We start from the raw sequence: 18581 nt of genomic DNA, 5'->3' as shown, positions 1-18581 counted from the left end.
GGAAGTGTTTCTTCGCTAAAAAGTACGTTGTTCTACTCTGAAACATTCTTTCCCGTAGTTCATTCAGTTGACACGGGGTGATCACGTGCACCTTTACGGTTGCCTAGCACGTGATCAATTTCTTCCTTTTGACAAAACGTTAGAGACTGCAAAAATGTTCGTGTTTTTAAGATCTTTCAATGAGAATTCGATTCATAGTTATATATAAAGACTATGTTATTTTTTTTCTTCATCTGTCTCTTGGCTTGTCTTTTTCTGGTGCAAACGCAAAGCCAAACAATGTTTTGACCTGGCATCAGATTAGACCGTCACATTATGAAGCGGAAACAACACCTTTAGTCCTTTCTTGTATGAGCAATAAACGTTTGCTTAGTCCAACTGCTAGACATGCTGGAAAACGTCCGTCAGAGCAATTTGCAGTTAGTTTTTTGCAGACTATTTATTTAAAGAAGAAACGAGTGAATTTTACTCAAGAGCGTGTTTTGTTATCTTTAAACTGAATTTATTACGAAAGCTTGAAAGACTAAAAGACCTTAAAATGGGACAGGCCATCACAAAATAATTAAACGTGTGAGCCAAAGGGCCTCTGCTGGCGCGACATGTGGGTGACCCCTCAAATGGTCTTAATGACGCCCCACTTGAAAAAATTAACTGGAACGCTGCAGTTCTTTGTGTAACGCGTACCACAGGCAACCCAGTGTAAGCTTTTTGGAGCTTCTCGTTTATTTTTCGTTTTCTTTTTTTTTTTTTTATTTTTTTCCGTGTCGGTAAAAGTCCTGCCTGTCACTCCCCTGCTAAGTGGTGTCTTTGTGCATAGAGCCTTCTACGCGTATTTTCTTAGGATCGAGAGGGTAGTGGGAAATGCGTAGATTTCTCTGATGGACACAGTAGAACGTTTAACTTAACCGGCAATGGCGTCGAAAGTCATGTAACGCGAATGGCGTTTTAGGGGATCTTTGAACAAAATGTACCCTAATGAAGCTCAATAATGGCAAGCGAATTGGATGCTGGACAGGACAGGCGGTCGAATGTTAGAAGCGACGAGTAATGGACTTCGACAACAATCTGTCGCCCGTCGAGCCGTAATCAAAGTGAGCAGTCTTCCTAACATTTTGCCAAGCGTGGTGTTTTGTACAACACTCAAACCAAATGAACAGTTCTCTGGTAACTCAGTGTGGGTTCAACAAAGACAGATAAGGAATCCATATAGTGGATCTGTTATCTCAGTTGTCTCGCTATTTGTCAGATTTGTATTTACCTGTTCTCAACTCTGCACAGTCTTCCAGTATAACAATTGGAAATTTCACTAATAAGTCATTGACGTGAATGGCGTTTTAGTGGATCTTTAAACAAAATATACCCTCATGGAGCTCAAGAATGGATCGTCAATTGTATGAGCAAGACAGCGCTGAAAAATAAATATCTGGATTGTAAGAGACGAGTAATGGTCTTCGACAACAATTTCATTTTTCGCCTTTGGATATCAAGTGAGCTTTGTTTCTAATATTTTACTAACTTGGTATTATATAAAACACGGAAATCAAATAGCAATTTTTTTATGGATTTAACCATAGTTACTAACTATGATTTAACAAATTAACATTGAAGGAATCGAACGCCAACAAGAATGCATCACAGTGTTTACTCAAGTCGCATCTTAGTTGTCTGACAATTTACATTTACCGGTATTTTGTACTCAACTCAGCAAAGGTGTAAAATATTTGGAAATGTGACAGTGAAAAATTACTTGAATGAAAGCTTGTTGTCTCTTTTGTGCTTTATTATTTACGGTCAAGGTTCTTTCGAAAAGGGTTGAATGTGAACTGTCAGAAATTTATTTAATTGCATATGCTTTGTGATTGTTTGTTTCGCTTGCACGCACGCAACTGAAATAGGAAGGGTTTCTTGCCTCTTATAGCAAATATGTTGCTTGTTTCAATAAATGTTTCGCTGGAAAATATTTCTGTGAAATTTCTAGCTTTTGTAAATTTATCATGTTGTGTAATTTTCGAGCTTAGCAAATTTGCATACATGTGTTGAAATGTGATACGGGGAGAATTTTTGTGGTAACGCATTAGTCACGAAAATAAACAGGTCTGTTGGAAGCGTGCTTGAGTTTCAACAAAATGACCCCCAAAATCGGCAAAAGATTGTGACGCTGATGAATAATAAAGTAGCTGCTATTACCAAAACGATGGAATTACCTGGTGATAAATAACCTTGTTTTTGATTTTCCAGAAACAATGATCAACCTCTGAGAGTTGCGCGATTGTGATCTTTGTGTTGAATTCGCACATTTCTTGTCAAAATTTATAACAATCGAAATAAAAAGAAAACTAACAAAAACAAAAACCCGGTAGCTTGGCATCATTTGACACAGATGCTTCACTGTTTCGCGAGTAAACATGCCGCGGTAAAATAACGCGGTAACTTGATCACTGCGCTCGCTGAATTCGATGTGCGATTTACTCGGTGCAGCCAAACTTGTACAATTACAACAAAACAACTAAAATCTCCCAAACTGTTTTTCGCTGATGGTAACTTTTTATATTCGTGGTTCAAAATAAATGTTGTTTTCATGTCGTAGATTTTATTACCGATGGCAAAATATTTTATGCTCGATCGACCGTCCTGAAACTTCCTTCTGCTCTTCTTAAAAACTGTGTATCCATATTTATTTACTTTTACATCAATATTTGTTTTGGATAAAGCAAGCTAACAAAATCTGTATCTTGCTTGGTTCGCATTTGATAGCATTAAAATAGAATTTTCGGTCCTATGCTTCTGTTACTGAGTGGTATATTTCTTAGGTCGCCCATCCAGATACTAACCCCGCCGAATAGGAATAACTTCAGCTTTCAACTGTTGTTTACAAAGCTTTCAGATGCTGTCAGATGCTGTCAGTGCACGCTTACACTTGTGGTGGAAAGAAGTTGCATGATCAACATGTCAGCCCAGAAGCCAATGTTTCTCGATTCCCTTTTATTTTCTTCAGTCTCTCTGGGTTCAGTACTTTGCTAGTAACCACATGTCTTCTCAAGGGGCTATTTATCTAAGACTTATACCATGGCGCTACAATGATAGACAATACCAAAACAATATCGTGTACTGTTAGACCTACATATTACGCAAAGACAACGGTCAACATGTCATCCCAGAAGACAATGTTTTTCACTTCCCATTTATTTTCTTCAATCTTTCTGGGCTCAGTACTTTGCTAGTAACCACATGTCTTCTCAGGCTATTTACCCAAGACTTCTACCATTTCACTACAATGATACACAATACCAAAACAATATCGTGCACTGTTAGAGCTACATATTACGCAAGGACAACTTGAAGCTCCTGGAAGACAACACACAGTTCAGTTGACATTATGGAATAAATCGCTGTGTTACTTCACTACCACACGTAAGCAATGCGTGTCAATTTTTTTTAAAGAGGACAGGAATTTCTTCTTTCTGACAAATGATTAATTAATAGGCCGGTCGCCAGGTTTTTAACCTCACAAAAGGATCTGTTTCGTCGTACGAACGTGTGAAGACCTGTGAGCCAAAGGGCCTCTGCTGGTATGACTTCTGGTATGACTTCTGGTACGACTTCTGGGTCCCCCCCCCCCCCCCCCCTCCAACTTGAAAAAAATTGCGTAGAACGCTGCACGTACCACAGGCAACCCAGTGTACCCTCACGGAGGGTCTAGTTCTAGTAGAAGGTAGCCGGGGGAATATTGTGTGTGTGGATGATGAATAAAGGGAAATATATAAACAAAAATTAAAAGTTATATGGTTACAAAGAGGAAAGGAAAACCCGTTCTTGTAAGGGGGATTCATCTGAAACCACCAATTAGGAAAGCCACAAAGGTTGCTAGGTTATCTGCTGCGTCATGTATTACTCTTAAATAACCACTTATTAGAAGGAAATTACTGTTCATGCGTTACTCAGGTTTGCAGAAATTTCAATGTATCTTAAAAGTTAAATTTCAAAGACACAAAAATTGTAACTTTCTAAGCTACATTAAAATTCTTCAAACCACAATAGCGTCAAACTATATCATTCTCCTTGTTCTATTTCCTTTTGGTAGAAACCCACTCACATGCTATCAAAGCAAGAGTCCTGTACTCTGATTGGCTTGCTACTCACTATCTATGTAGTAATATAGATAGTGAGTAGCAAAAAGCCGGCGTTTTAAACAAAAACAGAACAAAACAAAACAAAACAAAATCAACAGCAATTGGATAGTTTCTACTAAAACAATTAGACTACTCATTCTCGTTTTCTATGAGTCAAATAGTCAACGCGGTGCTATTGTCTATTGTTAAATAGTCTTAGGTCGTAGGCATAGATCACTGTCAGTATACTTCATCATCGATAATTACCTTTGCTACACTAGTTATTGAGTACGCATGCCCAGTTATCAGCCCATTCGGAAGCGACTTTTGCACATCTTTAGAAGTTGTCTGGAGAAGACACAAGAAAAGATCATTAATAATCAACGTCACACGTAAGAGATAGTAGGGACTTAAGTGTCTAAAGGTGCGTAAACGTGGTAACAAATAGAAACTACTAATATCACAAAGTAGGTAGACCCTAGGTAACGTAACAATGCTGGGGGGACGGGGGACGGGAAAATGTTAATTTAACACACGACCAAAAATACTTAGAGATGTTAAGAATGTTATCCACAAGTCAAAAAACTTTGGTTGATTGTCCGCAGACTTCTCTAATCGACGAAAGAAAAAAAAAACCATAGCTTTGCTCCGAGAGGAACTCGAACAACATCACGGCTCATTACATACGTACTCTGTTGGCCCTCATACCTCAATCGAAGCGCCCATGAGGGAATGCCGTTCATGCGCTTTGGTTAGCACTTTATACAAGTCAGGAGGAGGGCTTTGGAGGTTGATCATCTCAATAACTCCACCAGTGAAATCTTGTAAGGCTTCACTAATGCGACCTAGCCCCATCGCCTCGTAAGACCCACAAACTCTGTCAAAGATAAAAACGCACGAGAGCACCTTACGCAATGATTTGACAGTATGCGGAAGCTTTCGTGAGCTGGTTGCCCTCTGGTATAATTGTAATAACTTTTAAGGTTTGCAAGTCTGTGTTAATTTATTGTGTTGTTTTGGCGTTTCTTTTAGGTTTGGGTAGAAAGTGAATCACATTGCACCAATGCGAGGCCCGCAGCTCCGCTATAATTCCTTCAAGATAATTGACTTCCCAGGGCTAGATAAATGTAACTGATTGCTAATTTTTTTCTCACGCGCATTGCATCCACCGTAGGGAGTGACTGAACTCTCACCTGGGAGGGAAACTCTGCTAGAAGGTTTGGTCAAGTGATTATGATGGGTGATAGACTTTAAATCGGGTTTTTTCTGGGGTGCTTACTATTTAGCCAAATAATCTGGATGGATTAATCGTTGCATAAAGGTAAGGAATTTTCCGAATTTATTGACCAACCGGATGAGAATGGCGCTTACCATTTACTACACAGCATTCCATCCCGGATATTTACTCGATCTTGAGAGAGAGGACCTGGAAAAAGTACGATTCTTGCAAATGCTAAGGGAATTTCCCGATTTCCATTCCGAACGGATAAATTGGACTACCTCTGGAGGTTGTCCACAATTTCCGAAAAGATTTTCCGGAAAATTGCCTTTCCATTTGACCTCAAACTGAAGTTTCCGGATTTTTTGGCTAAGTAGTAAGCACCCCTGAGTTAATTTTCCCCTTTAAATACAAGTCAGAGTTGCTGCACTAATCTTCGCTTGAACATCTCGGCTGCACTTTTAAATAGCCAACTGGTGTGCCACTCGCCGGTAGGGCATCTTAAAACCGGTTGAGTTTATTTTTATCATATGTTTCATTAGGCGGTCCTAGGAAGCCCATAACGGGATCGTTTTTATAGTTTGGTTTAGGATTTATATACCACACATATCATGCACAAAGTCTCATGGCGGTTTAGGGTGAGATCGGACGTCATCTTGTAAAGGAGCCTCTGGCTGCCGCTATTATTCCATATTTGATCTCACCCACACACTCAAATCTTTAATATAGTACTGTATTACTGAGCTTGTCTGGCTACTAGCATCGAATTGTAAATGCAATAATTTTGGTTATTACAGCTCTTACTTGGCGTACGCCTTCTCTAGGAGAGCACTCCAAAACTCATTTGGATCACTGGAACGAGCGTAATATAACTTTCCGTTGTGTGTTGGGAGAAAGTCGTCGATAATCACTTCCACCCATTCACCAAAGCGCCAAAAATTAAATCTAAACATTCCGCAATAACTTCCTTGGTCGAAGCTTTGATCAGTTGGACAGACGGCGTAAAACAGCTCCTCGGTGTCTGTCAAAGAGGCCACTGCTGCTACAAACCAACAGTTTAGCATTCGGCCCTGCGCAATGTCTGTTCGACTCACACCCTTGGCGAAGAACTTGGGCTCTGTCTCGCAAATATCCTAGAAATTACAGAGAAAATCACTGTAAGAAAGCTCATGAAAGAGGTGGCTTGCACTTGTGATCTGGCAACGACGAATGCAGTAAACATCCGCATATAAGAACCTAGAATTCAAGAACCTGTTAGGCTAAAAATCTGATTTTAGAGCCCCCTTACATAAGAACCAGGTTAGCCAAAAAGATTGAACACGTTCTTATCTTACAAAATGACCTCGAAATCTCAGGCGACTGGAGCAAATTGCACTTTAAACTGCTATATCAGTTGTAACACTCAATAACTGCTAAATTTAATTGCATTACTCTCTTTTTTATTCTTTTCTAAATTATGGTCATAAGCTGGGGAAACACCTATGAAGCCATTTTAAATCCTATTATTGTTCTGCAGAAGAAGGATGTTCGATTAATTATTACTTTTTCTTGTTATAATGCTCATACTTCCCCTATTTTCAAACATTTGTACATTATGAAATTTCGTAATGTTATATATTATCTTAAAACTCTTTTTCTACAGGGGGGCCTCAACCCGATACGCTGGCGTATCGGGTTTTGTAGGATTCATTGAACGCCGCCATTTTCTTCGATCGCGCTGAAATTTGTTGTGTTTACTGGGGAGATACAGCCCCAGCTTCCCTGAAAATCTCGGCTTTCTAGCTTTCATTACGCCTACATGACGTCCATTCTAATTCAGGCAATTTGAGCCTTAATTGTGTCTTTATCTTTAAATTTTATCATAATTTGTTACCTTCTGCTTTTCACTATTATTTTACACCTATATCAAGTAGGAACAAGTATAATACTAGACTGTCCTCTAAATCAGCGTTTTGTATTCCTACTGCCAGGACTAATTATGGGAATTTAACATTCGTTTCAAGGGGGCTGTTCTTTGGAATAATATTGAAGCGTCTTTAAAAATTCTTCGCTTTCACAAATTTGAGTGTTCCCTCAAAAGGTCTCGTATTATTACGTCATATTTCATGATTATCTTATTTATACTTCCTCTTTACTCCAGTTCGTCTGAAGTGACGTCTTCTTTTTTTTTTTTCTGTTGTCGTTCTCTTTGTTTGCCAATCTTTTACCATTATATTTGTGCTTCCCTGAATCTACTACTTGTTTTCTTTTAGACGTAAAATCATTTATCCTGCCTCCAAGCTAGATTAGCTTCTTAGTTATTTTCTAGGGGGCATTTGTACCTTTCTTAAGTCTATTAGTTATTCCGTTTATGCCTATTTACGTGTGATACAAATAAAGTTGTTGTTGTTGTTGTGATACCAGATCATAGAGCCAATTTAAGAACCAATTTACGAACCTAGGTAACCTAAAACCAGGGACCGCGCAGGGGGTGGGGCGGGGGAACCTTAGCCCCCCCCCCCCCCCCTTCAGTTTTTTGGCTGATGAAATCACTATTTTTTTTTTACTTTAGTAAACCAGGTCTGTCTTTTACAAAAAAAGTACATTACATTATTTTATGTCAAATATGCAGACCTCTTAGGAAAGCCTTATTCTGATTTGTCCATTTCCATCCAATTTAGTTTTTCGAGGGTTTTCTGGTACAGACACGGTCAGATGAGGCAGTTTGTCGTTAGGTTTGTTCCTGAACAGACGATTACATTTTCGCCTGCGCAATAATGGATCGGTGTTTCTCGACACCATTGGTTTAGTTGAGTACGAAGAACGTAGTGCAGAACGTAGTGTTTTTATCAGAGCTGTCCGGTTGACATTCATCCGTTGCGTCTGTTAAGTTTAGCTTAGCAGTTAGTCTATTCATTTAAATTTGGTCAAACGTGAATGCCAGTTTGTTACTCGTTGTTTTATAAGAATTAAAGATTAACTTCACTTTTGGCAGTTTTAGATCCATTTTTAGCCATTTCAGAAGACTTTAATTTCAAATTTTCCCGGGGAGGCGTGCCCCCGGACCCCCCTAGTTGGCTCACGCTACCGTGTTTGCATTAGCCCCGCCCCACTTGGAAATCCGCTCCGCGGGCCCTGAAAACTACTGTAAATACCATTTTTATAAGAACCCATTTAGCCTAACTTGGAAAAATCTAGGTTCTTTTATGCGGGTGTTTATTGTACACTGTGCATCAGTACAAAGAACGACGAGAAGAGTTTTCTTGCGCCGCGCTAAAAGATATATCTCCAATTTTTCCATTTCAAATTATTGCTCTCGTGAGAAATAAATTGAGCCTAATCTGACGGTCGTAACTTGCAGACGTCCTTCGAACAGTCGGCCCTTCAAAAAACAGCGCGGCACTGATAAGGTTAATAAAAAGAGGACTATTCACTTAATATCTTACACCAAACGCTATTTACAATAAATGTTCCTTCCTCGGCAGAAAGCAGCTTTGTAAATATTGCAATATCAATCCAATAAAAGCCAAAAATTTCGCTTACCTTCGGTCTCTTCCATTGAAGCGTTACGGAAGGACGCGTCTTGGTGAAGAGGCTGCGAAAAATTGGCGGGAAATCTCTATCCTCGTACAAGGCGCCTTTCCTTAAAAGCTCTCTTTGGAGAGAAAGGTATTTCTCCTGTGGCTGAGCGCGCCTCAGAGACATTTCTTGCGAATTGAAGAAGCCCACATTCAGTCAAGATGCGATTTCTGGGTGGGTTAAACAATGATAGTCAGCAATTATTTCCCGAAGTGTAAACGAGGCAGTACTAGTAGATAATTGGAAAACCTGAGCGACGGCAAAGTTGCGCCATCAGCACGGCACGAAAAAGTTAGTTTTAATGAATAGAAACAAACCGTGCTACACGTGCGGCGTGCAATTTAGAGTAGCCCACGCGTTTCTTTTGCAAAACAACACCAAACATCACCAAATTCAAGGTTCAGTTGTAAGACAAGGTGAGCGCGCAAGAGTCTATCCTTTCATTTTCTTCAATTTCCTCAACGGGTGTTCCAGCACAGTATTCCAATTGCTAGTTACCTCCACCAACTTTTTAGAGTGCAAAAAAGATGGAACGATAGCAAAAATGTTGAAGTGTTGCGCGAGAATTAATTCAGTCTCTTTTAGGTTTTCTTTGCCATTGCCGAATCACTTTTATCAACACTGAGGTGAATAATTGTTCGAGTGCACACTCTAGAAGCTGAGAAACTGAACTAAATTTAAAAACTTACCAAGACGACATTTCATTTGCTATTTCATTTCTGTTCGGTGATTAGTTATACAGCTATTTTGAGAAACGTTGTCGGAAAAAGTGCACGCGACAATCCTGAAAGGTATTGTGGGTGATTTTAAGTGCACTGTTTTTTAAAGAAATTTAAAAGAATCGTACGGGAGGCCACTGATATATGTTTGCGAGTGCTGAAGGAAAGTAACAAAAGTAGGTTCGACAGCTACAGTCGTTAGCAACAGTGTATTGATCATATCGCATATTACTTTTCGGGATTGTCGCGTGCACTTTATTCTTGACAAACTTTCTCGAAATAGCTGTATGTAAACTAGCAATGATAAGAAAGCCGTTTATCGATTTTAATAACCAAGCGATAACAACCTAAGGCCAAAAATAATTAAATTTAATAATTGATGGCCAGTTAAATGTCAGGATGGAAGGAGACCTTGAAAAGAAAATTACAATCATGATATTTGACATTCTAAATTAAAAATAAGTCCTCTCCTTCTGCCAATAAAATTGATGTAAAGAATTTCCAGCGGAAAAGGGCAGGAGACCTAATTTACCTTTCATTTTGTCCAAGATTGTTGCCTACAAAGGATTTGAAAACCTCAACCTGCTGTGGGTTAGTTTGACCCTATCTGCCCGTTCCACTTGTAACTTCTCAGTATTGCTATGATCTATAGCTACCTTGCTTTAGTGAGGGAACCCTTGTGGGCCTTCTTGATACGTTTTTCCGGCTTTTCGATTTCAATTAGTATAAGTGGTTGATAAAATTTGAACTTGAACTTGGCATACGATTCAAATCAATAAAAAGCGTCTCGCACTTTTGTTTAGAGGTCTTTAGCTCTAAATAAATCCATCTACCCTTCTTTGCGATTTTACATTTCAATTCAAAGTTATGGTAATTAGTGGGGGTTTATAATCATTGTTTGCCGTGTTCTACTGAATGAATTCAGGGAACGCCACGCTGAGATCTCGAACTATCGAATCATAACCTCTTTTCCAGCGTTTCGTCCACTGATCTCTGTTCCTCTATTAGGCGTTTTGACGATCAAGTAATGGTATTAGTAGATGTTTATATGGAGGACATTGGCAAATAGCGACAGTGGAAAGCTCAAACATGCATTATAATTAGTCTTATAGAAACACCGACGTCTTCGCCACTGACCAATATTAGCAAATATGTTCAATGTTTACATCGTTAGCGGCCACTATGGTCTTTCTAAAAGTTTGACAGGAGATTGAACCATACCATAAATCTGATTAACAGCGATAAACGTTCAAATTAGCGTTTAGAGCGCATAAAATGTTGCAAAAGAGCTGAATATCTTTCCTTAAACATGATCGCCTCCTCAATAAATTCTATAACAACTAAGCTATTCTACATATTTTGTATTAATAAAAACGATTGCTCTTCATGATAATGAAATCAGGGCTACCATAGATATAAGACGAGTAAGCTATCAAATTTCGATACGGCTTAGGACCAGTTGAGGCAAAGTCGTGCGAGGTTGATGTGAGAAGCCACTGAGTGGTTTAAAGAAAAAATAAAGATTCCACAAGTGTCACTAAGATATAAATTACCTTGCTTTTCTCAATTTCGTCGAAATTGTGTATTACTTATCTCCGGTATATAACTTCCAATTCTTCGATAACAAGGTGCGAAACCTAAGGAAGCCTAGGATATCAGCCACGCATTGTAAAATTGTGTTCGACAGATATCAGAATACAGATTGTGGATACTCGATTTTATACTCCAATTGTGCATTCAACATATTGCTAACAGACGTCTAAAAGCATCATTGATGCAAAACTGAAAATGCTACCTGGATGCCACTGTACAAATGTACAAACTTACCCCAATCTTTCCTGAAGTTCCTGATTTTGTATTGTGTGACATGAACTAGTTTCGCTTCGATTCTTCATTATATGTAAATTAAGAGCTTTCTTTGTCTTGTGCTATTGTACGTGTTGTACAGTCCGCAAAATGAGACAATTAAATAACGTTGAGATGTTAAAACAATAAATTGCGATGAAGTTTTGTTTGACTCTAGCGTTTTTCCTTCTCTGGCAAAAAAACTTATTTTCCACGGATTGTACATTTCCACTAAAGAAGGAAAACATTTTTTCTTGGTATTTACGCTTTTGTATTTATTTGGTTTTTTGGGCTGATAAGTTTGCTTATTTTTTTTTAAACAGCAACACGCAGAGTATTACATTTATATGACGCGAGACGATGATTAAGGACACAAAAACTTTACCCAAAGATCGCTATGGACAAAGAAAGGAAAGACAAAAGTCGTATAATAGAAAATGATTAATGCCATACGTGAGTATTAAAAGGTAATGATAACAGAAAGAAGACTTTGCTATTTTTTGGAATAGGTAACATTTCGTATCTTCAGAAAGTGTTTAGCGTTGAATAACGAAAAGATTAGTCTCGATAAACCGGTAGCCTAGAAAGAAAAATTGCCATTTGTGTTAACTGACACAACCTCATGGGTTTCTAAGTTTGTTTTATAGCAGCAGGTGTCTTGACAACATCTTTCTTTTGAGTAGATTCCTACAACGATTGCTTACGTTTATGGTTGAGTTGTTTACAAACTGTAAAAGAACGCGGTTAGCCACAGCCCTCCTATACAACCGCCTCCCGCTCTCGGCTAGACAGTCAGTCGCCTAATCTGCGATCAGGCTCTATTTTAGTTTCGCGCGATACATACTGTGGAATTGGCGAAAGGAAAAACACCAGTTTTAGCAAGTAATGATATAAGGGTACATATGGGCGAAAGTAAAAATGGGCCTGATTGCAGGTTATCATCAGTCGCCGAGAGAGGCTGAAACGTCGCCAGCGGTTTGGTCACAAATTGGCACGCAGGGGCCTACCTCATATAAATCCCACTCGAATTGTCTGTTGCAGACGCAAGCTCACGTGAGCCCAAATGTCCGCCTTTGTTATAATGGTCCCTATGGCAACGTATATTCTGGAATGTAATGAATTAAGACTGTACGTTGTGATTAATATTTATTCTTCTAAGGCCTTCTAACCTTTTTCTTAAATCGCCTGATTGCTTCTGCTTCAATGTTTTTCTATGTCTGATTACATGTGATTTATTACCAACGATTACGGAGTACTGTCAATCATTGCAATCACTACACGGAACATGTCAACCACGGCCGCACAAAAATGAAGGCAATGTTCTATGTTAGCAATATTCTTCCAGGCAAGGATCAGAACAGGGCACTGCATGCAGTTCTGAGCACCGATTTGCTGTTGGTCTTGGAGCCCCAGGTATTTCTTTCGGGGAAGACAAAATCTTTTTTTTTGCGTCTTCTATGGTATTAGGAAGAAGGAACCACGACGGATACAGCAACGAAAGCGTCATTTCAGAATATAAGTTAGAACTATTTTAAGTACTTCGTGATTATTTTATCTTCTTTATATAATACAGTATGGGCGAAGTGTCTTATAACTGGAATGGTACGGACGGATTTGAAGGAAAGAGTAAGACTTAGGAGGCTCAAAATAGTTTCTCCTTAAATTTTTCAAACAAATAAACATATTCTGTCCTTAGATACTGTTAGGGTAATCATATCAAGACGAAATTTGGCGAGGATATTCAGTACCCATCATAGATTTCTCACATTACATTTTCCTCCAAAATTACGTTACCATGGCAACGATATAAGGCATTTCTATATATTTTTCTTTTTTGAATAAAACTGGACGGTGATATCTTCCCATTTAGCATTACAAGATAATGTTAGAAATAATCTCTATAACATTTAAAATTCAACAAAATCTGTATTTCAGTTTTTCAGAAAAATCGGTATTTTTGAAACGTGTCGGTTTTCACCTACAGAGTTTTTTTAAATTTGAAAGAAAAACGTTTTAAATTAATCTAAGCTAACATACAAAAAAGGAAAAAAATCACCGTCCGGAAGCAGAGATATAAACGAGTAAAGTTGCAAAATCAGGAAAAATGAGGGGGTTACAAAATCAGTATTTTACGCATGCGTCACCCGCTCATTCGAGTGCACGCGCGAGTGGAGCTACAGGTACAACTCAAACGGATTTAAACATTTGTGTACAATTTTTGTAGTTTTCGTGAATAGGAGATGTCTATTTATATTCCATATATAAAGGAATTAGAAGAAAGATGAGCGAATTTAGCGGTATTTGTTTATTTCTGGTGGCCATTTCACTTATAGTAGTTTTGAGGACTACGGGAGAGAAATGTTCAAAAATGCATTTTAGAATTGTAATCTATTAGAATATTTTTGGAAATGTGTTTTATTGTAAGTTATAGTTAATAGTTATTATTAATTTTTTAAGTACACGACCCCTCAAGCTTTTTAGCTTTAATCCTTATTGTGTATAAATAGAGATTCTATTCTATTCTATTTTATCTATTCATAGTGGAGCTCAGGCGCGCGAAGCGCGCTAGTGGAGCACCATTGGTAAGATTTTTGGGAAATCTATCTATCCATGCCAGAAATGTTGGTTATGACGTCAGCGTACGCCCGTCCGTCCGCACGTACAGATTAGAGACTTTACGCAACAGTGACTAATGACCACTAATGGTTGCGTAAGGACTAGATCGAGCACGCGAGCTATGACGCTGCCGTCCTGTACGCAAACAAACGTTACGTAACACAACGCAACACCAGGGGAAAACCTTTAACCTGACAACAGCTTTTCAGTGCTTAAAGAGAGGCAAAATGTGAACTTTCAGTGGCCAAAATACCGGTTTTTTGACAGCAGACGATGTCAACTCATAAACGGCGAAGAATCTCTTCGATTGTATACTTTTAAAACCAGGGAAAAACCTCAAACCCGGTGCGGCTTTTGTGTGTTTCACTCAAATGACTATATTTAGAGATGCAAGAGATGCTCTTATGATAGCAAACGACACGAAACTAACAGACGATGAAGAAATCCTTTTCCTCTACGAGTTGAATTCATTCACTGGAGATACGACAAATTTGATCTTGATAACTTGACAAATGACTTTCAAATGTCAAAATTTTCATGTGTTGAACCTAATGCAAATGAATGGAAAGCTAGCTACTGTTTTTTGTCAGTTTGCATTAAATTCGGTTCAGCACAACAACAACAACAACAACAACAACAACAACAACAACAACAACTGGGCCTTGTACTCCTTAATCAGACTTTGGTAGTATCCTCAACAAAAGCAAGCAAAAAAATAGTTCTGTTTCGTCATTGGTCATTGGTCGCTACGGAGTCACAGGGTACAGACAACGTGCTTGCTAACGTCTTGTCAGCCATGACCCAAATGAGTTCCACCATGCTGTCCATGGAAAAGGCAATGAAACGGTTAGCTGAAGAACCAGAAGACCATGCTACACCACCGAAATGGAGAAGAAAACCTCCTGCAGCTAGTGCCATGAGCGATAGCGGAGATTCAGACCCTGAAAAGTCGGATTCCGAGGCACTCACTTGCCCGCCCAACGGCGACCCGCCAAAACTGGGCAGCTCTGCAGAGGACGCATTGCTCAATGAAATTGCTCAAGCCTTCGAGTCGGACCAGCAAACTGACCCGACAGTCGCTCAGAAATTGGCAGATATCGTGAATAAGCGATGGGGTTCTAAGTTGGAGGAAGCCAAATTAAAAGAAAAATTGGCGAAACACAATCGACCCGATAATTGTGAGAAATTAACTGTGCTAAAGGTCAACCCCGAGATATGGAATAAGCTAAGGCTCGGGACCAGGAGCGCGTATTTACGCCTTGCAAACATGTAGAAAGTCGTTGTTAAAGTCGGTAGTGCCGTCGCCAACTCGACTGACACACTGCTGGCTATCCGTGCAGATCCTGACAAGACCTAAGCGCCGGCTCTCACTGAGACGTTGGGGAAATTATTTACGTAAAACGCTGATGCTCTGGCATTGTTAGGCCATGTAAACATTGAGCTGTCTTACTGTCGACGTGACGCTATTAAATCACACCTAAATAACGAATATTCCTTGTTGTGTGGCTCTCAGGTACCCATCACGGGCCTGTTATTTGGCGATGAGCTGCAATCTCAGCTTAACAATATCAAAACGACTAATAGAATTAGCCATACGACTACCGTAAAGCCATCTTACCAAAACCATAGCGATGGCTGGAAGGGCAAATCTTCTCACTCTAGTGGAAAGCCTTTTTTAGGGAAGAGGGCCGGTCTTACCGGCCACAAAACAATTTCTACAAACCACAGGAAACCGAGAAGAAATCCAGTGAAATCCTCTGATATCCTGACAGACAAGGTAAATATGTTTCAGTATTTTGAGCACAAAGTTCACTGCTTTAAAGGAGGGGGGGTGAGAGAATATTATAATCAGTGGCAGGCCTTAACCTCAGACCCTGAGATATTGCAAATGATCTTAGGCCAGCCAATTGAATTTACCAGGACTCCATATCAAAGAGTAGCCTCCAGAGAGAAAATCCTTGATTTGGATGAACAGCATGTCATTGTTACTGAAATAGATACACTACTTGCTAAAGGTGTTATTAACCTAAGCTGTCACGAAGAAGGGGAATATATCTCTCCTATTTTCACCAGGGCCAAAAAGGATGGCTCTTTGAGAGTTATTTTAAATCTCAAGTGTTTAAATGCTAGGTCGCTGGACATGGAAAAAAACTGAGGCCTAGCGCTTAAACAAGGGTAATTTTGATGCATTTATGTCACTGTCTGAGTTGTCTTGCAGTGACTTGCAGTGGTGGATACACTCAGCAAGGTCACTGCAAAAACCTATAAGCCCTCCCCAGTCAGAGATCACTTTATACACAGATGCAAGTAAAGAAGGCTGGGGAGGAGTACTCAATAATGTAAAGATTGAGGGGCCCCTAACCCCTGAAGAGGCTTCTAATCACATTAATTATCTTGAAATGCTTGCAGTGTTGTTTTCTCTCAAGGCATTTCATAAAGAGTTGTTAGGAAAGCATGTCCATATGCGAATAGATAATATGACTGCTGTGTCAGATTTAGGTAAAATGGGCACTAGCCATTCCAGAAAGAGAAATGATCTAACCCGTACGCTCTGGGCATGGTGCCTCGAAAATAACATGTGGTTAACCACAAATCATATCCCAGGAAAAGAGAATACTCTAGCTGATGCAGAGTCCAGGAAATCTAGAAAAGAAACTGCGGCTCAGATTGACCTGTTTGCCTCTAGGCTTAAGTACCATTTGTCGCCTACCAACCTTATCCGGAAGCAATGGCTATTAATGCCTTTTCAATCTCTTGGAAACCTTACGTTTTTTTATGCTTTTCCTCCCTTTAGTATCACCCAAAAGTGTTACAGAAAATCCAAGCAGAGGAGGCCACAGGAATGTTAGTTGTGCCATGCTGGCCGACTCAACCCCGGTGCCCATTGGTAATGAGACTGCTGGTTCAGGAATCTCTTATGCTTCCAAAAAAGAAACACACCTTATTTCTACCTCAACAGCCAGACTTGGTGCATCCACTACATCAGAAGCTCACCCTTCTGATATGCCACTTGTCCGGAAATCCCTTGAAGGCAGAGGCCTTTCGGAATCGGCTACCTCACTCATCCTGCAGTCCTGGAGACGGGGTACTCAACAACAATATAAACCATTTATCGCTAAATGGGAACAGTACTGTAGTCAAAGAAAGATTAATCCTTTTTCAGCGACACTAGAACATTGGACTAATCAGTTCCTGGCAGAACTGTACCAAACAGGGATTGGATATAGTGCCCTCAATACAGCCCGGTGCGCTTTATGTACTGTTTGTTTCACATCAGAGCATTATACTTTTGGACAGCATCCCTTAGTCTGTCGTTTCATCAAGGGAATTTTCGAATGCAGACCCTCTCTACCAAGGTATCAAGAAACTTGGGATGTGACGGTGGTATTAGACTACCTAGCAAAACTTGGGCCACCGGAGAAACTTAGTTTGAAGAACCTGACTTTGAAAGTGGTCATGTTGATGGCGTTGCTTTCGGGACAGTGTCGCCAGACTCTGCATACATTATCAATTGATTGAAATCAAATAAGTTCTGATAAGTGTGTGTTTTTCATTAACTCATTGTTGAAAACTTCGAGACCTGGTAAACATTTAGCTTACATTGAGTTTCAATCCTATGCACCAGATGTTAGTCTTTGTATTGTAAAGCATCTTCAGCACTATCTGGAGCGTACAGATATCTTCGAGGTTATGTCAAGCAGCTTTTTGTTAGTTACACTAAGCCTCACAAAGCTGTTTCCCCTGATACAGTAAGCAGATGGGTTAAGACTACATTGGCTGGCGCTGGAATTGACACGTCAAAGTATGGTGCTCACAGCACCAGGTCAGCCTCTACATCTGCAACTAAAGGGAACAGCATTTCTATTACCACAATTATGTGCTGGGTGATCCCAGGAGTCCACCTCTACCAAGTTTTAGCACAAACCAGTGGAACACCGAGCGAATTTTGGGGCTGAACTTCTTAACGCTGGATGTGGTGACAACTAAGATAGTTTCGCTAAGAGAGCATGGTATTAAAGCAGAAGCATATTGTTATAAATCATTGCTGTCCCATTTGTGTTCACACTCACACTGCTTGAAAATCTCACGTGACTCCGTAGCGACCAATGACCAATGACGAAACAGAATACCAATATTAAACGAGGCTTACCTGTAAGGTGAAGTTTGATTTGAGTTCTGTGAGTCATTGGTCGGTAGCGAAGGAGTCATGCGCCCACCCGTGTGTTATTACCCTACCCGTGATCTTCACGGGCTCGTGCGCTTTCTCACCCATGACTCCCTCACTCCCGACCAATGACTCACAGAACCCAAATCAAACTTCACCGTACAGGTAAGCCTCGTTTAATTTTGGTATTTTCTCTCACATACAGAATAGTTGAATGTTCGAATGCAACCACCGTCAACATCATCTATAAAAAAAGAAAATCAGTAGTGAAGTTCTCAAGTTCTTTTATGCAGGACTTTAAAACCTGAGGGGAAAGAGATATGAAGGGAAAATTGCTGATTTATTTACAT

At 39.7% G+C, this 18581-nt stretch overlaps 1 protein-coding gene and 1 pseudogene across 1 annotated transcript in view; one reads left to right on the top strand and one right to left on the bottom strand.

The window, feature by feature from the left end:
* LOC137978401 (calpain-B-like) overlaps positions 1-11521 on the bottom strand; it is a 53356-nt gene extending 41835 nt beyond the window's left edge. The window contains exons 1-5 of the mRNA XM_068825298.1: positions 11433-11521; positions 8851-9056; positions 6133-6461; positions 4818-4986; positions 4377-4457 (exon numbers count right to left, since the gene is read on the bottom strand). Coding sequence (XP_068681399.1) covers positions 4377-4457; positions 4818-4986; positions 6133-6461; positions 8851-9012 — 741 coding nt within the window. The 5' untranslated portion in view covers positions 9013-9056; positions 11433-11521. The remainder of the gene's footprint in view (positions 1-4376; positions 4458-4817; positions 4987-6132; positions 6462-8850; positions 9057-11432) is intronic.
* A 3341-nt stretch (positions 11522-14862) lies between these two features.
* LOC137980968 (uncharacterized) lies at positions 14863-18022 on the top strand (annotated as a pseudogene).
* Positions 18023-18581: the final 559 nt, after the last annotated feature.

This window comes from Montipora foliosa, chromosome 12 (assembly GCF_036669935.1).
Source record: "Montipora foliosa isolate CH-2021 chromosome 12, ASM3666993v2, whole genome shotgun sequence".
NCBI lineage: Eukaryota > Metazoa > Cnidaria > Anthozoa > Scleractinia > Acroporidae > Montipora > Montipora foliosa.
Note: the sequence above shows the minus strand (reverse complement) of the source record. Positions and strands in the feature narration are given on the sequence as shown.